The sequence below is a fragment of the Brachionichthys hirsutus genome, chromosome 24 (assembly GCF_040956055.1).
Source record: "Brachionichthys hirsutus isolate HB-005 chromosome 24, CSIRO-AGI_Bhir_v1, whole genome shotgun sequence".
Classification (NCBI taxonomy): Eukaryota; Metazoa; Chordata; class Actinopteri; order Lophiiformes; family Brachionichthyidae; genus Brachionichthys; species Brachionichthys hirsutus.
The window spans coordinates 4,997,813-5,025,660 of NC_090920.1; the positions used below are offsets into that span (position 1 = coordinate 4,997,813).

At 47.5% G+C, this 27,848-nt stretch overlaps 1 protein-coding gene across 1 annotated transcript; it reads left to right on the plus strand.

Annotated features, from left to right (window-relative positions):
* Positions 1 to 2,115: 2,115 nt before the first annotated feature.
* kcnh3 (potassium voltage-gated channel, subfamily H (eag-related), member 3) lies at positions 2,116 to 27,848 on the plus strand. The gene is made up of 15 exons (XM_068756221.1): positions 2,116 to 2,191; positions 9,446 to 9,679; positions 9,782 to 9,913; positions 10,286 to 10,431; positions 11,401 to 11,659; positions 12,944 to 13,101; positions 13,259 to 13,466; positions 14,835 to 15,212; positions 15,317 to 15,516; positions 15,933 to 16,182; positions 18,147 to 18,361; positions 26,429 to 26,697; positions 26,867 to 26,976; positions 27,065 to 27,117; positions 27,219 to 27,848. Exons 1-15 carry the CDS (start codon positions 2,116 to 2,118, stop codon positions 27,846 to 27,848), a joined length of 3,318 nt encoding a protein of 1,105 aa, XP_068612322.1.

Here is a 27,848-nt window from a genome sequence, read left to right on the forward strand (position 1 = left end):
ATGCAAATGACCCAAGTCAGATTTGAACCTGCGACCTTCTTGCTGCGAGGTAACTGCGCTACTCCTGCGCCACCGTGCTTTGATAAATAGAAACATTTCTATATTGTTCTGAATTTTTCTTGATTTTATTCTGTTCAATTGTATTCCTTTCTTATTCTATTTTATTGATCTATTATTGAAATTGATTGTTTTATTCATGACAAACTTTTGATATAAAAAAATTGAACCCAATCACCGCAATCGTGACTAAGACCACTGACCGGACAGTTGTCCAGAAGATGAGAACCACTTGTCTCGCCACGTTACTAGAGCGTTATGTCCGGTAGGGGGCGCTATCACATTAATAACAGCACGGCGTGTTGCCAACAGGATCGTGTATCTGCAGTGATCCTGTGCTGAAAGCAACTAGTCATCACTGAACAATCAACATGCAAACGCTGCATGATCAATAAATCATCGCGCATGTCCGGTCCCAGGAGTCCCGCGTGTCCGGAACACCCCTCACTTGTTTAACGGATCAATATATCTGATAGAGACAACATGATTGATTCATGTTCAGTCTCTGATTTGGGGCCTTTCTGTGTGTCCAGGCTGCAGCCCACCTCTCGCCCGTTGGCTGCTGGGATGGAATCCAGATCCCGCGACTCGGATTCCGGATTTAGAAAATGAATGAATGAAGGTTTTTGCAGCGGCAGCATGAAAAACAGAATAAAAGCACTGGGCGAGCGCGGGCCTCCGCCAAACAGCCCATTCCTCACGTAATTGGCTTTACACCGTCCACATGGTGATCTGGATCATCGAAAGGTTCTAGATTGTTCTTGGTAACTTTATACACCCACCCAGAAATCTCTATCTCTAATAATAAATACACAATAGGACAAAATGACAGTGAACCCCCCCATTAAAGAAGAAATAAATCGTGATCATATCTGCAATCTAGACCCAAAGGGGCAGGCAAAGAGACAGAATCCAGGAATCCGGTGTGGTCGAAACACCGGAGCAATTTGGAATGCTGGAATGTATCTTTCTCTTTGCACTGCGTGATTACACTAGTTTTACTGCTGCTAATACACATCTGTGTATCCATGCACTGCTGCTGCTGCTGTTTTGTGATGTGTTCTGTACTTTTTATATCTTAGTCATTACTGTTACATGTTGCATGGCAATAAACAACCTCTGATTCTGATCCATCCGTCCGTCTGTCCATCCATGCATCCATCCCTCCGTCCATCCATCCGTCCATCCATCCGTCTGCCAGTCCTTCCATCCATCCATCTGTCCATCCCTCCGTCCATCCATCCCTCCGTCCATCCATCCATGCATCTATCCGTCTGTCCGTCCGTCTGTCAGTCCTTTCATCCATCCGTCTGTCTGTCAGTCCTTCCATCCATCTGTCCATCCATGCATCCATCCGTCTGTCCGTCCGTCTGTCCGTCCACTCCAGGCTCCATCAGGTGTTCTTCTAGCATCCCTTATAACAACATGATTAAATATTTCATCACATACTAAAATAACAAGAACTTATATAGACTACATATCATGTGTTGCCCTGGAAACGTCTCACATGGATCGCATGACAGACATCCCACACGCACATCTTGTGGATATTCCACGCGTGAATGTTTGAATGAACCGCAGCCTCCATTCATCTTTCATCTCTTCGGTGGGACGCTTTGATTCAGCGGGCTGAGACATCACAGGGGACAGGTGAAGACAGCGAGACGGACAGAGCACGTGGGTAGAGGGGTGTGTTCGTGCCACCGAGGAGCAGAGGAAGAGCGAGGAAGAGGAGTAGGGGGCGGGGGGGGGTTGCGTTGCAGAATACACGTGCGTAAATGTGACCGTCTCCGCCGCGGTTCGCCCCCATCCCTCTGCCCGCTCCCCTCCAGCCTCCAGCGGCTCCTCTCGTCTCCTCTGCGCCGGGACCACCTGCTCCGGTGGTCGCCGTTCCTCTCGCGGACCGTGGAGTCCCGCGTGTCTCGGCTCGGCGCCCTCCTCCAAGGCATCGGAGGCGCGCCGGGGGCTTCGATCAGGTTTCTGCCTGGCTTCGTGTCTCCCGCCAGCGAGAGCCACGGCTCGGAGCGGAGGGAGAGACGCGGCTCGACCCGCTCCCGGATGCCGGTCATGCGAGGTCTCATCGCGCCGCAGAACACCTTCCTGGACACCATCGCGACCCGGTTCGATGGAACCCGTGAGTACAGCGAAGATCCCTTAACCCGGTGCTTAATGGCGCATCATCAGTTCATGCACTCAGCGTATCGATCCGTCATTCTGAGGGTTCAAATGGTTTAACCTCAGGATCAGATGACCAAACCAGGGGCGTGGGTTTGCATGCGATACATAGGAGTCTGTGGGGGCCCGGGGCCCTGTGTGTGTGTGTGGGGGGGGGGCTCCAGCCAAACGGAGGTTTCTGTCTGTGGCGATAGAACAGACAACCACCTCTCAGAAGGTCTGAGGTTCCATCCTCGAGCCCTGCAGTCGACCTGTGCTGATTCTATGTGTGTGAATGCCATCATTCACCCATTCACATTAGAGCTCTGATTGGAGACGACAAAGTGATGGACAAGTTAATCATAGGAGATTCAGGACAAACCATCTCCCAGGCTGTGGGGGGGGGTGCCACTTTGAGAATTCTCCAAATACAATGTCAGCAGGTAAACACATCATTAAATGAGAGAGAGAGAGAGAGAGAGGGGGGGGGGGGGGGGTACAGATGGGGGCTCCGGACTTGATGCAGAACAGAACCGGGAACAAGGAACTCTGGAGAATTCTCCTCGGTTCTGGTGTCGCCGCACGGAGCTTCACACGGATTCCATTAAGGCAGAGACGCACGAATCACTGAGCAAGGAGCACGTTTTCATGATCCCCAGAGGATGGTCGTGTGTGTGTGGAAGGGGGGGGGGGGCTTCCATTAGCAGATCATGGTCATGTGATCAGACGTGCCCTTACAGTCTGTTGATCACAGAAGGGTCCGTCCTCTGTGAGTGGCTGACCCACGCTGGGCTCCTAAAGCTTTTTGGGGTGAAGCTGCTCCAGAGGACATTTCATGGATTTCCACTCACAGGTCCTGAAAGTTGACGCTGTGTTGTTAATAAGTGTGTGTGTGTGTGTGTGTGTGTTTGCTGTATATTGTGCGTGGTGGTGGAAGCATGTCTGCGTCCGGGTTATCAGCGCGAGGTTTTAGCGGGGCCTCCTGAAGCTGCTCGGGGGCCGAGGCTGAGAGGAGCCCCCGTTATTGCACCTGGACCGTGGTGTGGATGCGACGGGCCTGCCTGGAGCCGGGGGAATGTGCAAGAACACAAGGACGGAAAATATCATCCCAGAATCCCGACCCGAGCAGGAGGAAAATGATGGAGCACTGAAGCCAGATCATGTGTGTGTGTGTATGTGGGGGGGGGGCGTTGCTGAAAACCACTTATTCAAGTGAGAAGATGTTATTTACGCCTCACTTTTATCATTACCATCGATCCATCGCTCCATCATCAGCATCACAGGAACCCAAATGGGCGGCGTGTCGCTCCTGATAGGAACCGGTTGGTCCACCACACCAGCAAATGTGTTTATGCAACGATGAATAATGAATGGGAAACGATGGCTATTGATGCCCGCGCTACGGGGCGCCCGTCGTTTGGGCTAAAGTGGGGGGGAAATCCGTCTCAAGGAAACCGGTCAGGAGCTACTTGGTCTCTGCAGAAGTTCACCAAAGGACATCTGTGTCCCGGGGATCAGGTCCCGACAGTCAACAGTGAAGGCATGAATTAAAGCACCGGCCACCATACCCAGGCTTTAGAACAGTAATCAATACATTAAGACGTGAATCAGCCACTGATCAGCAATGAACCGTCTGAACTGCAGCTCCTCTGCTCTCCTGCGTTCTGGACGTAGAGGCCAAACTCTGGACCTTAGTCTTTCTGTTTGTTTGTTTATCTTTCTGTTTGTCTATCTTTCTGTTTGTTTGTTTATCTTTCTGTTTGTCTATCTTTTTGTTTGTTTGTTTATCTTTCTGTTTGTTTGTTTGTCTTGCTGTGTGTGTGTTTGTTTGTTTATCTTTCTGTTTGTTTATCTTGCGGTTTGTTTGTTTATCTTTCTGTTTGTCTATCTTTTTGTTTGTTTATCTTTCTGTTTGTTTGTTTGTCTTGCTGTCTGTCTGTTTATCTTTCTGTGAGTCTGTTTGTTTGTTTATCTTTCTGTCTGTCTGTTTATCTTTCTGTGTGTGTGTTTGTTTGTTTATCTTTCTGTTTGTTTATCTTGCGGTTTGTTTGTTTATCTTTCTGTTTGTCTATCTTTTTGTTTGTTTATCTTTCTGTTTGTTTGTTTGTCTTGCTGTGTGTGTGTTTGTTTGTTTATCTTTCTGTTCGTCTATCTTTTTGTTTGTTTATCTTTCTGTTTGTTTGTTTGTCTTGCTGTCTGTCTGTTTATCTTTCTGTGAGTCTGTTTGTTTGTTTATCTTTCTGTTTGTTTGTTTGTCTTGCTGTGTGTGTGTTTGTTTGTTTATCTTTCTGTTTGTTTATCTTGGGGTTTGTTTGTTTATCTTTCTGTTTGTCTATCTTTTTGTTTGTTTATCTTTCTGTTTGTCTATCTTTTTGTTTGTTTATCTTTCTGTTTGTTTGTTTGTCTTGCTGTCTGTCTGTTTATCTTTCTGTGTGTGTGTTTGTTTGTTTATCTTTCTGTTTGTTTATCTTGCGGTTTGTTTGTTTATCTTTCTGTTTGTCTATCTTTTTGTTTGTTTATCTTTCTGTTTGTCTATCTTTTTGTTTGTTTATCTTTCTGTTTGTTTGTTTGTCTTGCTGTGTGTGTGTTTGTTTGTTTATCTTTCTGTTTGTTTATCTTGCGGTTTGTTTGTTTATCTTTCTGTTTGTCTATCTTTTTGTTTGTTTATCTTTCTGTTTGTTTGTTTGTCTTGCTGTCTGTCTGTTTATCTTTCTGTGTGTCTGTTTGTTTGTTTATCTTTCTGTTTGTTTGTTTGTCTTGCTGTGTGTGTGTTTGTTTGTTTATCTTTCTGTTTGTTTATCTTGCGGTTTGTTTGTTTATCTTTCTGTTTGTCTATCTTTTTGTTTGTTTATCTTTCTGTTTGTTTGTTTGTCTTGCTGTCTGTCTGTTTATCTTTCTGTGTGTGTGTTTGTTTGTTTATCTTTCTGTTTGTTTATCTTGCGGTTTGTTTGTTTATCTTTCTGTTTGTCTATCTTTTTGTTTGTTTATCTTTCTGTTTGTCTATCTTTTTGTTTGTTTATCTTTCTGTTCGTCTATCTTTTTGTTTGTTTATCTTTCTGTTTGTTTGTTTGTCTTGCTGTCTGTCTGTTTATCTTTCTGTGTGTCTGTTTGTTTGTTTGTCTTGTTGTGTGTGTGTTTGTTTGTTTATCTTTCTGTTTGTTTATCTTGCGGTTTGTTTGTTTATCTTTCTGTTTGTCTATCTTTTTGTTTGTTTATCTTTCTGTTTGTCTATCTTTTTGTTTGTTTATCTTTCTGTTTGTTTGTTTGTCTTGCTGTCTGTCTGTTTATCTTTCTGTGTGTCTGTTTGTTTGTTTATCTTTCTGTTTGTTTGTTTGTCTTGCTGTGTGTGTGTTTGTTTGTTTATCTTTCTGTTTGTTTATCTTGCGGTTTGTTTGTTTATCTTTCTGTTTGTCTATCTTTTTGTTTGTTTATCTTTCTGTTTGTTTGTTTGTCTTGCTGTCTGTCTGTTTATCTTTCTGTGTGTCTGTTTGTTTGTTTATCTTTCTGTTTGTTTGTTTGTCTTGCGGTTTGTTTGTTTATCTTTCTCCGTCTGTTTGTTTGTTTGATTCTCTTGCTGTCTGTCTGTTTATCTTTCTGTGTGTCTGTTTGTTTGTTTATCTTTCTGTTTGTTTGTTTGTCTTGCGGTTTGTTTGTTTATCTTTCTCCGTCTGTTTGTTTGTTTGATTCTCTTGCTGTCTGTCTGTTTATCTTTCTGTGTGTCTGTTTCTGGACATCAACAGGAAGCATCTTCTCCCCGGCGTTCTCTTGGTTTCAGTGCTTTAAGCAGAAACATACTTTCCCTTTTCCAGTCCTTCCCTTTTCAGCCGTGGCGGCTACAGGCGTTGATGACTCAGCAAACATTGACATTTGTCAGGATCATAACTGCTGAGAAGAGGAGGGAAGAGAAGAATAGGTTATAGATGGATATCGGCAGGAGACGGCCAATAGAATTCCCCGGTGAAACAGCCAGTAAATGTAGAGTTTCAGAATGAGAGGCAGCCGCTCTACTTCTGCGTTTCAGTACATCCAGCTGCCGGTTCTGTTCCAACCCTCTTTAACAGGTGGACGGAATCAATTATTCCTGCTATATTATGGGCTGCCTTTGTTTGTATGCACTGTGATCATTTTCTATTAAATATTCATTCCTTCCTGTATTCGACCGGTTAATCATTCCGGGAGAACAGAGGCATTTTAGTGGGAGAAGTGATTCATCAGATCCTGTTATATTTTGTCACACTCTTCAAAATGGCGGCTGCATTATTTTATTCTTATGCTCAGCGTTGGACAGCAGCGCTGTGCCGCCTCACGGAGCAGAGCGATTGATCAGATGCTGTTTGACTCGTTTCTACAGTTTGCAATCACACCTGGTAAAGCTTGCAGCTGTTTCTGATCCATCTGGCTGCACATCCTCACACTCCTCTTCTTCACTCGCAAGCTGAGCAGCAGCTTCACACGTTAGCCTTGATCGTTTAGGGATGCTCGTCAACTTGGTGCTTGTAGGTTTAAACCAAATTACATTGGTATGACTTCACAGTAAATAAACTGGTGACTGGGAGTAACTTAGAAAGATAAAGAGTTCTTTCAACTCTGCCCATGTAACATCAAATCATCAATCATCTACCGTTAACACTTCTGCAGCAGGTGCAGCTACAGTTAACACGTCTGCAGCAGGTGCAGCTACCGTTAACACTTCTGCAGCAGCTGCAGCTACCGTTAACACGTCTGAGCAGCAGCTACCGTTAACACGTCTGCAGCAGGTGCAGCTACCGTTAACACTTCTGCAGCAGCTGCAGCTACCGTTAACACTTCTGCAGCAGCTGCAGCTACTGCAGCAGAATTCTCATTACCGCAACGTGTCCATAACTGGATTTGGGTTCTATGAGATGGAAATATTAGTAATTAAGAAAGATAAAAAAGAATAAACTTTAGTGCATGTTATACTATAAACAGTTACAGTGAAGAGACATGTGGTTTTTGAAGAATATTAGTAAAGTTAGGAATAAAATAATAATAATAAAAATTTGTCCAAGACTAATTTTCTCATTCTCCGCAACAATTTCCAATCATTGTTTAAGTCCTCAAGAAGCTGACATTTGCAAGGAATTTTGTTGGAGGAATTTTGCAGCTACCGTTAACACGTCTGAGCAGCAGCTACCGTTAACATGCTGCAGCAGCTGCAGCTACCGGTGACACATCCGCAGTAGCAGCTACCGTTAACGCAGCTGCAGCTACTGTTAACATGTCTGCTCAGTTGCAGCTACCGTTGACACGTATTTGCAGCAGCTGCAGCTTCCTTTGACACGTCTGCAGCAGCTGCAGCTACTGTTGACACGTCTGCAGCAGCTGTTAACATGTCTGCTCAGCTGCAGCTACCGTTGACACGTCTGCAGCAGCTGCAGCTGCCGTTGACACGTCTGTAGCAGCTGCAGCTGCAGCTACCGTTAACACATCTGCAGCGGCTGCAGCTTCCTTTAACACATCTGCAGCAGCTGCAGCTACCGGTGACACGTTTGCAGCAGCTGCAGCTACCGTTAACACATCTGCAGCAGCTACAGCTACCGTTAACACATCTGCATCAGCTGCAGCTTCCTTTAACACATCTGCAGCAGCTGCAGCTCCCGTTAACATGCTGCAGCTACCGTTAACACATCTGCAGCAGCTACCGTTAACACGCTGCAGCAGCTGCGGCTTCCTTTAACACATCTGCAGCAGCTGCAGCTACCGTTAACACATCTGCAGCAGCAGCTACCGTTAACACATCTGCAGCTGCAGCTACCGTTAACATGTCTGCAGCAGCTGCAGCTTCCTTTAACCCATCTGCAGCAGCAGCTACCGTTAACACATCTGCAGCAGCTGCAGCTATTGTTAATGTTAGTCAATTTGTTTTTAACTGTCTTGGATGAAATGAGGTCAGAACAGATTTACAGTGTGTGAGAAATTTTATATGAGTGAGAATAAAAAAAGGTGATAGAACTGCATCAAGAGACGAATAGAATAGAATAGAAGAACAGCTCGTTAACTGTGTGTCGCTAATTTCGTACTCCTTTAAAAAAAGTCGGGGGGGGGGGATTCTCAGAAGTGCTGTCTGAGGAGGTATCAGAATTAAATTCATATCACACCAAGCTTTGTTTGTATCACTTCCTTCCAGTTTCCTGCATCAGGAGGAAGTTCGTTCTTCCTGCTTCATGGTGGTTGACCATTTACGTATACCGGATATGCTTTATTACATTTCATTGTCCCCGGACCCCAGTTCATCTTGTGTCTCAGCTCATTCATCTCTCTCTCTCTCTCTCATCCTTTATTGCTCCCATTCTTCAAAGTGAGTGCTTCGCTCCTCCAGATTCATTTATGGATAAACTGTAATGATCTCAGTGGAACCAATATCTGGACTGTAGAAGTGACCTACAGAACCCAATTCAGATTCAGAATGCGTTATCCAAGACTGTCTGCATTGCTCGGGTTGTCCCGGCTCCTGTTTATGGTAACCCCATTAGCGTCCATGTTCTAAGATAGATTTAAGTCCTGGGGAAGAGCCCCGATGTTTACCCTCTGATGAACAGGATGCTCCCGGGAGAAATCCCCCAGGAGTACAGCCACCGGCAGTGGTGATGGGAAACGGTTGATGGGATGACTTCTGATTGGTCCGGAGGTTTTTCTCTGAGGTGGTGAAAGGACGGAAGCGATTGAAAATGACAGCAGAGAGAAAGTAAAACACATTTACAGGATTGGATTAAACACACACACACACACACACAAAATTCAGATCATTTCGTATTTACTTTTATATTGTTCCATCCTCATTAAACTTGTTTCTTTGTATTGACAATGACAGTAAATCTGAACCACAGCAGTCCGTTTGCTGACACCGTTAGCGGCGCGAGAGTTAGAACAATGGAGCATCTGGAGAAAGCACACAGATGAAATGCAATGTGGTCCAAAGCCTCTTTACCTGAGTCTGAGCTGCTCCACTGGTCTCTGATCAGCCAGAGTGCTCTTTCATACATCTCGGCGTCGTCGGTCCACTTCATTCATGCATGCGATAGAACAGAGAGAAACATTTCATGCACTCTGAATTCAATTCGGACGTCTATATTTTTATTCTAAAGGTAAGAATTCTGATGGATTCTCTTCCTGTACTTTTCGCACCAAACTGCCTGGAACCTTTCTCAATATTCTGCCTTGCCAGCAGGACTCAAACTCTGATGTTCATTTGCTTTCTCTTTTCTCCGTTCAGACAGTAACTTCGTCCTGGGGAACGCCCAGGTCCAGTCCCTCTATCCCATCGTCTACTGCTCCGACGGCTTCTGCGAACTGAGCGGCTTTGCCCGCGGCGAGCTGATGCAGAAGAGCTGCATGTGCCACTTCCTGTACGGCAGCGAGACCAGCAGCTGTCTCACCTCACAGATGCAGATCGCTCTGGACGAACGGCGGGAGTTCAAGACGGAGATCGTTCTGTACAAGAAGAGTGGTAAGACCGAAAGACTGGAGGACAGGGTTCCACTTGTGCCTCGCAGCAGCCTGACATGTCTCCAGATTTCAGGGATTGTTCACATCTCTGTTCTTTGATTAGGCTACAGATTCTGGTGTCTGCTGGATATTGTGCCCATAAAGAATGAGAAGAGTGAGGTGGTTCTGTTCCTGGTCTCCCATAAGGACATCACAGAGAACAAGAACCTGGACCATGGCGTTGAATCTGACACCGGTGAGCGAAAGTCAGGCGTTGTCTAATTCCACCATCAAGCATCGGGCGCAGATTCCGTCCCACGGCTGGAGACGTGATGGAGGGGATGCAGGGGATGCAGGAACAAAGTCAGTGGGTGTGGTCAGCGAGCAGCTCTATGTGGTTCTGTTTTCTGTTACTGAGGAACTACAGGAACTCTTAGAACAAGCCCTGTGTTCCACCAGTCAGCAAACAGCTCAGTTTTATACAGGATTTGGTGCCAGAAGTTCCCTGAACTCAACAAAGACAACGGGGCAGCCTGATTGGTTACAGAAGTGAAAGCGCAGAGCGTCCGGAGCCGCATTTGTTAATCACTGCTCTGTGGATCTTTCTGGTTTGCGTGCCAATTTCCAGATGAGGAAACCGGGCTGGAGATCCACCAGATCAGACGGCCTCCGGGATTCAGCACAGAGCGCCGCCGCAGTCGGGCCGTCCTCTACCAGCTGTCTGGACACCTGCAGAAGCAGGAGAAAACCAAGAGCAAGCTGAAGATCAACAATGTGAGATGTGCTGACCTAATTTAGGGTTAGGGTTAGCCCAGGGGGGGGGGGATTTGTGGATCTGGTCTAGTGGTGCATATGTCATGGAAGCTTGAGGATCTCCCTCAGACGGCGTGTGAGCTAATGCTCTTAGCTTAGAGGCTAACATCTGGGGCCGCTGGATTCTGCTGCAGGAGCTCCGTGACGTCTTTTCATGTCCAGATGTTTTCTAAAACTAGTCCAGCTTGCAGCACTGGAGAATGTTTAGTGGACTAAGAAACTATAAATAACACGACGAGTCAACGTTCATTTTTGGGTCAACAGGCCCTTTTAGCGGTGTGGGCTAGAATGATGATGCAGCTAATAATACAATCTTATTTCAAAGTCAATGAGATGAAAAGGTCGACTCAGTAGGCAGCTGTCCTGAATGTAAGAACGTAAGGCCTCGGCTGCAGAGGGGAAAGGGTTAATCTGGATTCAGTCGCGCAAACAGAAGGTTTCTGGTTCTTTCCCCGGCTCGCAGTCGAGTCAAATCCGGCAGAAGTTTCCATTTTATCGATACAAAATATGAACTAAGTGTCACCATTTCAAAGTCTTTTATAGCCAATTTATTGTAGCTTTCCAGATTCCAGCGGTTTATTCACGTGTGTTTCTAACTAATCTAGTTTTTGTGGTAGTAGAAAAAGCAGCGCCTCAGTCGAGGGTAACAAACACAACATAAAAAAAATAGACCAGTACTTGGAGTAACTGTATGTGTATTCAGTACCAGTAACGGTAGTAGAAGTAGGTCCCAGTATTTCTTAGTGGACAACTTTTCACACTTTGTGAATGTCTGCCAGGAGACTCCCATGTTTCCTGGGCTCTGCGACTGGAAGCATCAAAGAATGAGGGATAAGAATCCGTGTGAATCTGAGAATCAAATATTGATGCTGGCTGCTGGATATGTGGCTCTTCATGAGCTGTGCTTTGCTTCCTCCACGCCGTACCCAGAGTGTTCTGGGAGCCAACGCAAACCCAGTCCCGGAATACAAGGTGGCAGACGTCCAGAAGTCGCGCTTCATCCTGCTCCACTATGGCACCTTCAAGGCTGGTTGGGATTGGCTGATCTTATTGGCGACCTTCTACGTCGCCGTCACGGTTCCCTATAACGTCTGCTTCACGGCGGCGGAGATCCGGGAGGACAGCGGCGCGGCGGCGCGGAACCCTCCGAGTGTCAGCGACATCCTGGTGGAGATTCTTTTTATCATCGGTAAGGCCCGGTTCTATCCTCCTCAGCAGGATCAGGCATGAAGCTTCACACTTTAGACCGTGATGGAGGTTCCTCCAGGAGCAGGAGGCTGTCTATAGTTGTGTGTGTGTGTTGTTGTCATGGTGATGAAGGCTTTAAAAACGATGCAGCCCCATGCAACAATGAGAACAATGTCCGTTTCCTGAACTCGTGCCTCTTGGCTTCTGTCCATTTATTAAATTTTCCTCAGGGGGACTTTAAGACCTCTCTGATGTACAGTCCAATCAAGCGGCTCTGGAACCGCGAGCCCTCCTCTCTTAATTGCCCCATTAGCTGCACCATAGTCTGCATTGCCTCCATCCTACCAGAACCATATGCCTATTGAGCCATCAGGGCTGTCTCTGCTTTGTCTCTGCTGCTCCCCCAGTGCTTCGTTCCCCCCAGTGCTTCTCTCGGAAGGCTTGTTAAAGGGACGATTTTCACAACCAGCTCGTCGTGTGGCAACACCTCGTCATGCCGTTGGGCGTTTGAGGCCTTCCTAAAACAAAGGCAATCAGAGCGTTTGTTCATTTTAGGCACAAAATCTCGTAAAAGATCAGCGACATGTGAAAGTCGTCAGATTGCCTTCTGGGTAAAAACAAATAGTGTTCTGGAGGTGCACTGAAGTGCGTTTTGTCCAGCGCTGCATCGGTGATGGGTTTGGCCTTGGTTGGCCTAACACAGCGGCCGTTAGCTGGTTCTAGAGACTCACTGGAAAGCGTTCGCCTTTGTGTGTGACGACTCTGGGAAGGGGCATGAAACGGTTAAAGGTTTTAGAGTCACCACAATGTGACAGGTTAGAACTCCATCCGGCAGCCGGGTCCAATGGAAGCACACATTCACGTTTACCTATTGAGGTTTAGACGCTCAACAAAGACTCGAAGATGGGACTCGTCTAAGAAAGTCAAAGTCCTCACTCCTTGGGCTCATTCTCCTGTGTGATGTCAGGGCCAATCACAACAGCCCATTTTACCTGCACCCATACAGGTATGTCGTGGCTCTACTTGCGCTGCTACTGCTTTACGAACTTCAAACCCACGTACTCGTTGTCTCACCAGTCCCAGGGTGGACGGTGTTGGTAGGCGGGTCTCTGACAGCAGATAGCCAAGGCTCCAGCTGAGGTAATTCTCCACCACAGACAGGCGGTTTGTTCTAGTCATCAGCCATGAGAAAGAAGAAACTTAGCTAAGCTAAGCTAAGCTAGGCTAAGGTAAGCTAGAGGGACCTGTTGCTGGCTCATGTGCCTTGTTGCGTGTTGTGTTCCAGACATCGTGCTGAACTTCAGAACCACGTATGTGAGCACCTCTGGGCAGGTGGTGTACGACCCGCGCTCCATCTGCATCCACTACGTCACCTCCTGGCTGTCTGTGGATCTGATCGCCGCCTTGCCTTTTGACCTGCTCTATGCCTTCAACATCAGCGTGGTGGGTTGACTCTCCGGAGCGGTTTGTCCTCTTTAGCTCGCAGCAGAGATGGAAGAGTTCTGCAGTAACATCTCATCCATCCTAAGAACCAGCGCCTTCCTTACTAGTCTCGTGCCGGATGGGCTTCATCTCCTAATGGACGACTCCTGTCTTTCAGAACTTTGGCGTTCACCTGCTGAAGACTGTGCGTCTCCTCCGCCTCCTGCGCCTCCTCCAGAAGCTGGATCGCTACTCCCAGTACAGTGCCGTCGTCCTCACCCTGCTCATGTCCACGTTTGCCCTGTTGGCCCATTGGATGGCTTGCGTCTGGTATTTCATTGGACGCAGTGAGATTGAGAGCAACAGCGCCGCTTCCTGGGACATAGGTTTGCGTCTCCATATTCATTGTGGCGTCACGTCAGTGTTTTCACCGCGACAAATAAGCCTTTAAAGAGCGAAACCGACATCAACAAAACTTTCATCTCTTTGCTGGTGTCGTGATGAAAGGATGTGATTCATGCTCAGGTCGAATCTAAAATATACATTTCATTTATTTCACGGCATTTGAACTCACTGTGTCTCCCTTTTATTGTGGTTGATATGGAAACCGGATTAGTTCCTGTGGAAATTCATTTAATCAATTGTTGTCATCTCCAGTGTTTGATGAAACGTTCCAGTTTTAATCTCTTCTAATGAGATACTCAGTCATACATAATAATAATAATCCTCAAATTCTCTTTCCCCTTCCTTCCCATAGCGACTGAGAGGGAGATTTATTTATGGTTAGTATTTGGGATGGTTATGCTTCTACAGTTCCCTCCAACCAGAATACATTTAGCATCTTTAGCAGGAACACGTCGAGCTGGCACTGATGGAAATGACATAATGTCTTTGCTTTTACAGCGATAAATTAAAACGGAGGGACCTGTTCCCTAACGTTAGCCGTGCGAGCTTGACTGTAAATGGTTACGAGTAAAGACGGCGGCCCAAATAGAGACGGTCGGGTGTGATTTTTAAAGTGCGAAGACATGCTTGTCCTTTTTACTGAGAAAACACGTCTAATTATGGCCACAGTTCTCGCCTCCTGCTGAGCTCACCAGTGCTGAGATGCGTGTGGTCAGAGCCTGTGAACGTGGAATGGAAACGGATTAAGGCTAAATACCGTGGAGCGAGGATGCACTGATCCACACGGGGCAGCTATGCTCAGGTGGAGGGGCGTGTCCTTCTCTAATGGTAGGGTTAGTGACTCAGCCTGCCTGACCGCTCACACTAAATTGCATGCGCGTCCACCATCCCTGGCTAAAGAGAGTGTGTGTGTGTGTGCGTGATGGGCTTTGGCCCGCTCTCAGTGAACAGATCCAGAAGCACACAGTCGAGGATTGTGTTCTAGTAGAAACACAGATAATCTAAAGGTCAGCAAGTGAGCACCTCCGTCCTACCTGCTAATGAGAGGTTGTGACGAGAGACACCATGCTTGCTACTTGCTCATTGGCTGCATCTCAACAGCCAATGAGAGACAGAGATCAACAGCAAACAAATCATAACAAAATAATCCCGCGTTGTCGTCCAGACTCACTCGTCCTTCACTTTTGCTTTTCTCAATGTGACGTCTTAGTACAGCAACTTGCTCAAGGTCATCAGAGAAGGTCGTGTGATCTAAAAGCTACTATTATCAGTTAGCATGCAGAGTGTAGCACGACTAAGCAGCATGAATGCATTCCCAACTGATCGGGCCGATCCTTTCTCGCCACCAGGCTGGTTGCATGAGCTGGCCAAGCGTTTGGGAACGCCGTACTTTCTGGCACCGCTGACCTCGCTGCTGGGAGCCTCCGATTCTCCTCAAGGCACCATGACGGCAGGAGCGATCAATTACAGCCAGTGGAATGGCTCTGCGCTGGACCCCCTGAGTGGGGTTGGCGCGCTGGGTCCAGGCCAATGGAACGGCAGCAGGAGTAGGGCAAGGACGGCCGCCGCTTCCGGGACGACCCTGAGCGGCGGGCCGTCTGTCCGGAGTTCTTACGTGACGTCGCTGTACTTCGCTCTGAGCAGTCTGACCAGCGTGGGCTTTGGCAACGTTTCAGCCAACACAGACTCTGAGAAGATCTTCTCCATCTGCACCATGCTGATAGGAGGTGGGCTAATGGGGGGGGGGGGGTCGGGTATTGAGAAGTTTCATGTGCCGATAGAACCGTTGAACCCGATTGACAAACCTCGCCGTGGTTTTCCTCCGCTGCAGCATTAATGCATGCCGTGGTGTTTGGTAATGTGACCGCCATCATCCAGAGGATGTATTCACGCCGCTCCCTCTACCACACCCGCACCAAAGACCTGAAAGACTTCATCCGGGTGCATCGGCTGCCCAAGACCCTTGAGCAGCGTGTAATGGAATGTTTCCAGACGACCTGGTCTGTCAACAACGGCATCGATGTCAGCGAGGTAAGATGGTCTGTACTTTTAGACTTTTGATTCTTATTCAAACAAAACCAGTCCTGGATTTGTCCAATTTAAGGTTTCTGCACAGACGGGTTCTAACTGGATGAGCATTGTCAGGGAACTCCCTTCATGTTTGGGCAGTGACCTCTGGGGCTTCATTTTGACCTTGTAAGATGTTTCCTTTCCTATGCTTCCGCACATATGATGGGAAGCATAAGGGGGTCGTTACTTTGCTGGTATGACTTAAGACATGTGAGCATGAAGATGAAGTTCAGCCACAAAGTGCTGCTGCATCAGTTGAATGTGGGAAGATGAGAGTAATGTGATGACACTGAAAGAAAGAAGTCACAACGGCTGGGATCAAGGCATCCACCCGGTCTATCCTCCGCTGAGTCAGCTCCATCCCATCTTGTCCATAGCTGCTGAAGGACTTCCCAGATGAGCTGAGGGCTGACATCGCCATGTACCTGAACAAAGAGCTCCTGGAGCTGCCACTCTTTGAATCAGCCAGCAGGGGATGTCTGCGCTCCCTGTCCCTCATCATCAAGACCTCCTTCTCTGCTCCCGGGGAGTTCCTCATCCGCCAGGGAGATGCCCTCCAGGCTATCTACTTTGTATGCTCTGGCTCCATGGAAGTACTGAAGGACAACACTGTGCTGGCCATCCTGGGTAAAAACACCAGCATTTTGCTATGTATTCATATTTTTCTCCAGTTTGCATTTGTGTATTTTACCATTACTAGTGAGGGTCCATCCGTTGTCCACATTCACACATTAATGGCTGCCAGAGACCCAGGTGAGCATGCAGGTGAATTAAATCATCTTTGTTTGGGGAACAGAAGTTCCAGGTGAGGCCGGATGTTGGGTCTACTGCTGATGGAGTCATTTTGCTACCTGAATCTTGAAGGACTCCTCTGTCTTGGACTCCAGACCAAAGAAGCCCTCCTAGATTTTGGCAGTAAAGTCACTCAATACCGGCATCGACAGACTCTATGAAGGAAATGGTGAAAGTACAATATGTAAATCTGATCTTCCATAGAAAAAAAACCCAGAGAGGGACTGCGTAAAGCTCAAACAACTCCCACAATAAAGGAGCTTGATAACTGAGAGCTCTGCCCCCCCCCCCCCCCCCGCGGTCTGCTTTTGGAAATCTTTGGAACCAAGAGGAGGCCAGCATTTTTGGACCGCAGGGTTCTAGTGGGACAATATGGCACAATCAGCTCTGTAAAGTAAGGAGGGGCCTGGCTGTTGAGGGCTTTAAAAGTGAGTAGAACGATTTTATATTCAATTCGTGCTCTAACAGGAAGCCAATGCAGAGACGCCAGAGCGCGGGACATGTGTTCTCTCAGTCTGGTTCCTGTTAGAACACGAGCTGCTGCATTCTGGATTAGCTGGAGATGTTTAATAGACTTTTTTGGGCAGCCGGACAGTAAGGAATTGCAGTAGTCCAGTCTGGAAGTCACAAAAGCATGGACTATTTGTTCTGCATCTTTTCGGGTTAGTAGGTGCCCGACCTTTGAAATATTCCGAAGGTGAAAGAACACAGTCCTTGAAACGTGCTTTATCTGGGACTGAAAGGACAGGTCCTGATCAAAGATTACACCCAGATTCTTGGCAGTGGTGCTGGTGGACACTGAGATGCCATCTAGTTCAACTACAACGCTAGAACAAACATTTCTGAGATGCTTTGGCCCAAGAACCAGAACCTCAGTTTTATTTAGATTTAATAACAGGAAGTTCTTGGTCATCCAGGAGTTAATGTCCTTAAGGCACGTCTGAAGTCTAACCAACTGATCGACTTTGTCTGTTTGAACTGACAGGTATAATTGTGTGTCATTTGCATAGCAGTGGAAATTTATGCTGTGTTTCTTAATAAGGGAAGCATATACAGCGTGAACAGAATAGGTCCAAACACTGAAGCCTGTGGAACTCCATATTTAATTTCTGTGTACGTAGAAGATTTATCATGAACACGTACAAACTGAAATCTATCAGATTAATATGATCTAAACCAGTTCAATGCAGATCCTCTAACGCCAACTGAATGTCCCAGCCTCTGTAACAGATTCAAACCTGACTTATTTTCTTATTAAATTGTCAGTGGGAGCTGTGGGATGAACGTCACAGCCGATCACATGAAGAATGGAGTGTGACCAGAGGACTGATGTAGCAGACTTATCCTTACAGAAAATCCATAAATAGTCCTCATCAACAGACCCGTTAGCAAACAGCTCCCATGTAGGGATGACAGCCAGATGAAGGTCAGTCCAATATTGACTTAAAGGTTTGCTCTATTATAGTCTGGGGACTCCTCAGAAACAATCGACCAATTTATGAGGGGCAGGTAGCACACGCTGGATTCACCTGAGCTGTCTGCAAAGGTGCATATTCCTGTAAAGGCTTGTTCAACAAAAAGTAAGGAACTAAAGAAAAAAGTCCAGCTGACTTCCCAGTACCAATCTCTAGTAGTCACCTTTTTCGTGTTCCAACAACCACCTCTCTGCAAAAGAACAGAACCCAATGCAGAATGAGCTCTAAAGATCCGGGACCAGAAACCGGCCTCAGTGGGATCCCTCCAGAATCAGGTCCTCTTTAGAGGCACCTTCTCTAATGACCTGTGTCTCTACTTTTCAGGCAGGGGCGACCTGATTGGCTCTGATTGTCTTACCCAGGATGAAGTCATAAAGACCAATGCCTGTGTGAAGGCGCTGACCTACTGTGATCTACAATACATCAGTCTCAAAGGCCTCCGTGAAGTGCTCTGCCTCTATCCGGACTATGCCCAGAAGTTCCTGACGGAGATCCAGCATGATCTGACGTACAACCTACGGGAAGGACACAACACTGAGGTACGCTGACGGCGGCTCCTCTCAGCTCTATAGCAACCAGGCTAAGAACCCACAAGCAGACACGGGCTAGCAGTGCAAACCGGTAAGTATTTATTTGTGGTAGGTGGCAGTTTGTGTTTCCCGAATGGTGGAATGGAGGAAGCAGGGCAAGACGGAGTAGATGACAGGACCGGAAGGATCGGCAGGATGACAGGTGGCTGGAGCGACGCAGGGAAAAACGGGCAAGTATATTGCAAAATACAAGGTTCAGGTAAATAAGACAGAGAGCTGGAACGTAGCACTGACTGAGTGAGTATTACAATCTGACAGAGCTGAGCAAGCGGGAGAGGTTCTTATCCTTCACAGATTGCAAAGTAGGCTCAGCTGAGGGCTATGAAGGAGCCGGAGTACGGAGGCGGTTAGCCTGGCCTTGGGACCTTGTAGGGTCGTGCACACAAGAGATGCACAGTATGGCAGTGAGATGGAGGGAGGCTGGTGACAAAATCTGGTGAGATGTGAGACCATGGATGGCTAGGAATGGTTAAAGGTAGCAACAGTCCTGGGGGGGGGGCTGTTAGAGATCTTGTTTTGGGAGCATATTGCACAGGCCGCTACAAAGTCCTTAGTGTTCATCTCCATGGTTGGACTGCAAGAGTTCGAGTGGCTCCAGGATGTTGTGTTAAGTGGGTGCTATGGGCCCATTGGAGAACATCAGAACACACAGGATCAGGAACAAACAAGGAGTTCGGTGGGCCAGTGCCAGGAAATGGTGGCAATGAAGCAGGAGGCAGGCACTAGGTGCATACATGGACACATTTAATCAGATTAAAAGCCTGATCGGAATAAAAATGCGTCATCTACACATCCAAATCAGATTAGTCTGACCCAATCAAGCTCAATCCGATCAAGATTCAATCCGGATCGAGAGGGGTGGTTTATACCGATTGATGATCCGATCAGGGCGCGTGAAAACACTTTCGGTACAAGCCGGCCTTACTGCGCATGTCTGTGACGTCAGCTACACGCGCTCCTGCTATTCCTGGAAGCTAGTTGAAGCAGAGCGAGCGAAAGACAGAACCGGTCAGTATCTCAGACAAACATGTTGCCAGAGATATTAAAGGAGGAAACTAACAGAGCAAACTGGAGAAATGTGCGAAATAATGTTTAAAGCAGAAAAGGGCGGAGCCATGTTTTGTTTACAACGGAAAGCGCTACGTCTTCTTCTTCTACTATTTCCGGTATATTTGGTCAAATTGCGCATGTCCAAATAATTTATTCCATTTGAAAGTGTGATGCACGAACACCAAGTCCTAATCGGATCAATATTTTTAGGGTCCATGAACGCAGTGTATCCGATCATACTTTTACTCTGAACTCTGATCGGATTAAATACATTTTGTCCATCTAAACGCACCTAATATCTGATCACTCTCGGCAGCCAGGTGGTCAGGAGAAAAGACACGAGACACAGCATCCAGGACGATAGGTCAGGGAGAAGTTAAATCTTCTTCTGGTCTTTGGAGAGGACGGACGCATTTTCTCTCTGCTGCTGCCCCCATCTGTCTGTCTGCTGACTTTTCTTCTTGGACCCACTTCCTGCTGCACCCCCGACGACTAAAACAAATGAAATTGATTAGATCAAATATTTTTATTGAAGCACGGCAACCCAGGGGAGCCGACTTGTCCAGATGGGACATTCGCGGCGGGCTACACAAGCGCCTGGGAGAAGTGGAGGGTTGTCTGTCTTGCGGTCCTATCTGCGGAGAACATAGATATTTGGCTATTTGGCTTATTGGTGAGGGGGCATCTGCAAATTGGGCTGGGTGTTGCCTTGGTGTTCGCCCAGATCGATGAACTGCCCGATCCGTGGAAGAACGTCAGAGGCTGAGTATCGTCTTACGCCAGCAGGCAGGACTGTTTTGACATTGAACCAGTCAAATTGTTGGCAATGACTCGAAGGGACTGAAGTCTCTCCTTGGCTCCCGAAATGTGATTTACTGAGAAGGCGGTACCTTACTGGCTCTCCCGTCGCCGCTCACTTAGACGCTTATCCACCCGGATGGCTAGGTCAATGAGGTCACAGAGGTTGCTCGGCTCGTCATGAGATGCCATTTCAACCTTTATTGTGTCTGAAAGGGCATTCAGAAAGGCACCTTAAAGTGCTTCGTCATTCCATCCGCTTTCAGCAGCAAGAGTGTGAAACTCGATGGCCCGTTCAGCAACACTGCGGTTCCCTTAGCGATGTGAAAGCAAACAGGCAAGTATTGATCTCTGCCAGGTGGCGGGTTTGTTTCTCCCGGCCCAGGACAGAACGGGACGACAGGTGGCTGGAGCGTGATACGAGGTCCAGGTAAGTAAGACAGAGAGAAACAGAAAGGGGAGGCCTGAGGGGCTGTGACCAGCTCTCTGCATGCGTGGTTCAGGAATAGATCGGCAACGGTTTGCTTCCGTACAGGATGCTTGTTTCTGTCTCATCCAGAAGCACTGAGCTCCCGTCGGCCTCCGGATGAGTCACATGGATGTGCTCAGCCTCACCCTGGTCAGGTCATCCTGCCCCTCCTGGCGTTCCAAGATGTTCCCAAACCAGATGGGATGGGGAAACACCTCCGGCACATTGTGGTTCTGCCCCTTTCATGCTTTGAGGGGTTCTCAGAAGTTAATTAATTCACGTGCTTCATTTCAGTCATCCCCCAGAACTCGTCTTCAATCACATAATAATCTAAATCATTCATTCACGTAATCCGAAATCTGGGTCGCGGGATCGAGGGGTGAGTCTAGGGGCGAGAGGCGGGGCCCCCCCTGGCCTAGACACACAAAAAGGTCCTAAGTTAGCTTTGATCCTGAATGTCACCTTCTTGCTGTGAGGCAACAGCGCTACTCACTGCACCACCGTCCTGCCCCCAATAATCATAACGCCATAATTATTGCATTTCTGCCATTAGCGCCGTGCTAAGCATCAAGTGCACCGCCAGCGAATGAGGATCTGTTTCCTGCAAGAGCAATCTGGCTGAGAAGAATCCTCGTGTTGGTCAGAGGACTCTCTGCCGTGCACTGACCTCTCAATGGAGGAGGGATGGCTTTGCACTTGAAAAGGATTAGCCATCTGGATGGGGGGGGGGGGGGGGTGCGGGACACTGCTTCTGTTTGAGATGCAGCCAGCAGATCATGGCTGATTCCAGATGCCAGGGATCTGCAGCTGGATCTCTCACTTTCACCGTGAGCAGGCTTGTTAGTTAGAGTACAGGTCCAGGAGAAATGTGAAAGATGAGCATGAAAATGCTGACCTGTGCTTTCTGCTTCGAGTCTGCGGCGGGGGGGGGGGGGGGGGGGGGGGGGTTCTATAACGGCGTCCCACAACCTGGAATTCATTTGATACGCGTGTGTAAGAGGGAAGGATCGTAAACCATCAGGAGTGACCGATGGTGAAACCATTCCATTTACACACACGATAGATATCCGTGAACGATTAACAGCTTAACAACAGCAGCATTATTGTTATTACTAATGGTAATAACATGAGCGCTGTTATAACGCCACAGCAAAACAAACGGATTCCAGCCGACAGCTGCAGAAAGATGCTTTATGCTTCAATATTTACACCAATCTAGTATTTGCACGCTCCACAGCAGCAGATCCACCGGCGGGTGCAGCGTGGGTCTATAAATAGCTCTGTGGAATGGGCGGGGTTGGGCGGGGTCGCCCCTCGCCGGCTAAATATAGAGCATAAACCAGATGGAGATGAGACAAGAAAACATCAGGATGAAAGGATGCTGCAGGAGGGGGGGGGGGGCTTGCCTGGTATCTGCATTCACGTGCCGCACGCCATTCTGTCACTGTTCATACATGTTAGTGAAGTGCATGGCACACACACACACACACACATCATGCTGCATATTATCATGCACACAGAGACACACACACACACAGACACACACGTAACATCTGTAAGATGGATGTTTAAGGCCAGTGCGGCATCTCGTATGCACAACACGTACACACAAACACACATCATGCTGCATATTATCATGCACACAGAGACACACACACAAACACACATCATGCTGCATATTATCATGCACACAGAGACACACACACAAACACACATCATGCTGCATATTATCATGCACACAGAGACACACACACAAACACACATCATGCTGCATATTATCATGCACACAGAGACACACACACAAACACACATCATGCTGCATATTATCATGCACACAGAGACACACACACAAACACACATCATGCTGCATATTATCATGCACACAGAGACACACACACAAACACACATCATGCTGCATATTATCATGCACACAGAGACACACACAAACACACATCATGCTGCATATTATCATGCACACAGAGACACACACACAAACACACATCATGCTGCATATTATCATGCACACAGAGACACACACACAAACACACATCATGCTGCATATTATCATGCACACAGAGACACACACAAACACACATCATGCTGCATATTATCATGCACACAGAGACACACACACAAACACACATCATGCTGCATATTATCATGCACACAGAGACACACACACAAACACACATCATGCTGCATATTATCATGCACACAGAGACACACACACAAACACACATCATGCTGCATATTATCATGCACACAGAGACACACAAACACACATCATGCTGCATATTATCATGCACACAGAGACACACACACACACACACATCATGCTGCATATTATCATGCACACAGAGACACACACACAAACACACATCATGCTGCATATTATCATGCACACAGAGACACACACACAAACACACATCATGCTGCATATTATCATGCACACAGAGACACACACACAAACACACATCATGCTGCATATTATCATGCACACAGAGACACACACACAAACACACATCATGCTGCATATTATCATGCACACAGAGACACACACACACAAACACACATCATGCTGCATATTATCATGCACACAGAGACACACAAACACACATCATGCTGCATATTATCATGCACACAGAGACACACACACAAACACACATCATGCTGCATATTATCATGCACACAGAGACACACACACAAACACACATCATGCTGCATATTATCATGCACACAGAGACACACACACAAACACACATCATGCTGCATATTATCATGCACACAGAGACACACACACAAACACACATCATGCTGCATATTATCATGCACACAGAGACACACACACAAACACACATCATGCTGCATATTATCATGCACACAGAGACACACACACAAACACACATCATGCTGCATATTATCATGCACACAGAGACACACACACACATCATGCTGCATATTATCATGCACACAGAGACACACACACAAACACACATCATGCTGCATATTATCATGCACACAGAGACACACACACAAACACACATCATGCTGCATATTATCATGCACACAGAGACACACACACAAACACACATCATGCTGCATATTATCATGCACACAGAGACACACACACAAACACACATCATGCTGCATATTATCATGCACACAGAGACACACACACAAACACACATCATGCTGCATATTATCATGCACACAGAGACACACACACAAACACACATCATGCTGCATATTATCATGCACACAGAGACACACACACAAACACACATCATGCTGCATATTATCATGCACACAGAGACACACACACAAACACACATCATGCTGCATATTATCATGCACACAGAGACACACACACACAAACACACATCATGCTGCATATTATCATGCACACAGAGACACACACACAAACACACATCATGCTGCATATTAGCATGCACACAGAGACACACACACACAAACACACATCATGCTGCATATTATCATGCACACAGAGACACACACACAAACACACATCATGCTGCATATTATCATGCACACAGAGACACACACATCATGCTGCATATTATCATGCACACACATCATGCTGCATATTATCATGCACACAAAGACACACACACATCATGCTGCATATTATCATGCACACAGAGACACACACACAAACACACATCATGCTGCATATTATCATGCACACAGAGACACACACACAAACACACATCATGCTGCATATTATCATGCACACAGAGACACACACACAAACACACATCATGCTGCATATTATCATGCACACAGAGACACACACACAAACACACATCATGCTGCATATTATCATGCACACAGAGACACACACACAAACACACATCATGCTGCATATTATCATGCACACAGAGACACACACACACAAACACACATCATGCTGCATATTATCATGCACACAGAGACACACACACACAAACACACATCATGCTGCATATTATCATGCACACAGAGACACACACACAAACACACATCATGCTGCATATTATCATGCACACAGAGACACACACACACAAACACACATCATGCTGCATATTATCATGCACACAGAGACACACACACAAACACACATCATGCTGCATATTATCATGCACACAGAGACACACACACACACACACACATCATGCTGCATATTATCATGCACACAGAGACACACACACAAACACACATCATGCTGCATATTATCATGCACACAGAGACACACACACAAACACACATCATGCTGCATATTATCATGCACACAGAGACACACACACAAACACACATCATGCTGCATATTATCATGCACACAGAGACACACATCATGCTGCATATTATCATGCACACAGAGACACACACACAAACACACATCATGCTGCATATTATCATGCACACAGAGACACACACACAAACACACATCATGCTGCATATTATCATGCACACAGAGACACACACACACAAACACACATCATGCTGCATATTATCATGCACACAGAGACACACACACAAACACACATCATGCTGCATATTATCATGCACACAGAGACACACACACACAAACACACATCATGCTGCATATTATCATGCACACAGAGACACACACACAAACACACATCATGCTGCATATTATCATGCACACAGAGACACACACACACACACACACATCATGCTGCATATTATCATGCACACAGAGACACACACACAAACACACATCATGCTGCATATTATCATGCACACAGAGACACACATCATGCTGCATATTATCATGCACACAGAGACACACACACAAACACACATCATGCTGCATATTATCATGCACACAGAGACACACACACAAACACACATCATGCTGCATATTAGGGCGGCACGTGCTGCTCACACACACACACACACACACACACAAACTCATGCGACCTCTCAGTTCCCTCCAGACACTAAAATTAAATGTGTGTGATCTAAAAATACCAGCAGGGTATGCAAACCAAAGACAGCATGGAGGAGACAACACATAGATGGGGGAGAGGGGTGAGGCGGTGATGGGAGGATGGGGGGTTGGGGGGGGGGGGTAAGCCTCCCCCGAGTCTGCAGCCACTCGTAGCGACACGGGGACTGCACGACTGCAACATTAAAGGCTGCCGTGATCGGAGAATCCTTGTTAAAGAGGTCAGATGTGACCCATGAGAGAAGCTGCTGCTGCTGATGATGATAATGATGATGATGATGATGATGATGGTGTTTTCAGTGAGAAACAGTGCTGATGATAAACTGAATGGAGTTCGTTCCTGTGAATGCCTTCGGCTCATAGTGGCGGTTTGTGGCTCAGCAGCGCCCCCCTCTGGTGGAAGAGTGAAGTGACGCCCAGACTCCTCACAGCGTTCTTCATCTCTGGTTTGGTGACTGATGACGTCACACAGCACAGATTATCTACACATTCTAGTTTGTGTTTTAGTAATACTCCAAATATAAATTATGCTAAATGTTATTGGATTATTTTTCTCCTTCTATTCAGAAATCCGCCCGTAAACATATTTAAGTTTCCCCGACCTTCCTGCGTCTCATGAGTCGTCGTTATTATGCTGAAAACGGAACCATTCGTTTGTGGGAATCTTTGTACCACTGGAATTGAAAATGTGACGTCCTCTCTTTGCTTCCCGCCACCTTTCGTCTCTCAGGTGGAATGTGAGAGCAACGGCGGGATCGTGAAGAAGCTTCCATCCATCAAAGAGGATGAGGAGGGGTCAGGGTCAGAGGGCGAACACTCGCCTCTCCCCAAGATGCCTCCCCTGGGGAGGCTGGGTCGAGGCCTGCGTTCTCCCGCGCGCTCACCCCTGCGCTCGCCGCTGCTGCCGGCCAGAAGCAGACCGGTGAGCGATCAGAACCGGCCCGGGCTGCAGATCCCTGCGGTGAGCTTCGCCTGCCTGCCGCCGGACCTCAGCCCTCGGTAATGATTTATTCAGCAGCAGTTGCCCTTTAAGTTCTGACACTTGTTTATTATTCATAAAAGATGTCTGCAGGCCTGTTTTATTTACAGCTCGAGCTCTGTTGGTTCTTCCCTGCTAACTGCTAATGCACCGACTTTGTCTTCGTGGCGTCCCCCTGTCTGTCCTCAGGTTTGTGGACGGCGTCGAGGCCGAAAGCCAAACTTGCTCGGCGCAGAGGTTTGACTTTTCTCCCAGGAAGATTCCACTTCACCGGCTCAGCCCTGACTCAGCTACTTCAGGTCAGACGAGTCCGGACGGCGTCCCATTGTGAAGGCAGCGGTGATGCCAGAGGGGCTGAAATGTGTGTGTGTGTTTCTATGGTTACAGGCGCCCGCGATGACGGTGACACAGCTCAGGCCATCACGAAGCTAAAACACGAGGTAAGACGCGAGACGCCGCACAAAACTGTTGGACTTTAGCTTTGTGTTGTTGGCTCTCCTGCCCTGACCCCCCCCCCACCTGACTCCTCCCCTCTCCCCAGATGAGCCTCCTCTCCCGCCAGGTCACCGCGGTCAGTGTGGAGCTGCAGGAAATGACGTGTCTCCTCAAGCCTCTCTTCCGGAACACCTCCATGTTGTTGTTGCCCAGTGCCGTGACCCCTCTTCCAAGCCTGTTCTCACACAGCTGCTCCCCTGCCCCGCCCCCTCGCACCCAACATGCACCTGTGGCGCGCTCGGCGCATTCTCCATCCCTCATGCTCCATGAGCCGTCCTCACCTCCTCTCAACACGAAGGCGCTACGAGGAGAGCTTGACCAGCTCCAGTGTCCGTCCGCTCCTCCTCCAGTCTCTCACTGCTCAGCTCCTCCGTCACTCAACACCTCCCCCCATGAGCACGCCATTGTAGCGCATCCCTACTCCTCCACTCCTTTTCTTTCTTTACCCCCCCACCCTCCCTCCGTCCATTCAGGAACTTGTGCTGAGCCTCAATTACAGCTTCATTCTCATCTCCCGTCCCAGTCCGAGTCCCACCAGCACTCCCTTCCCCAGAACACTCCCCAGGCCTCCAGCATGGCACCACGGCCCCAGGAGCCTCCTCTGAGCATGCAGGGGGCGGCGTGGGGGGAGCCCAGCACCCAGCTCAGCTTTGTTAATGAAGGGCGATCGGAGTGA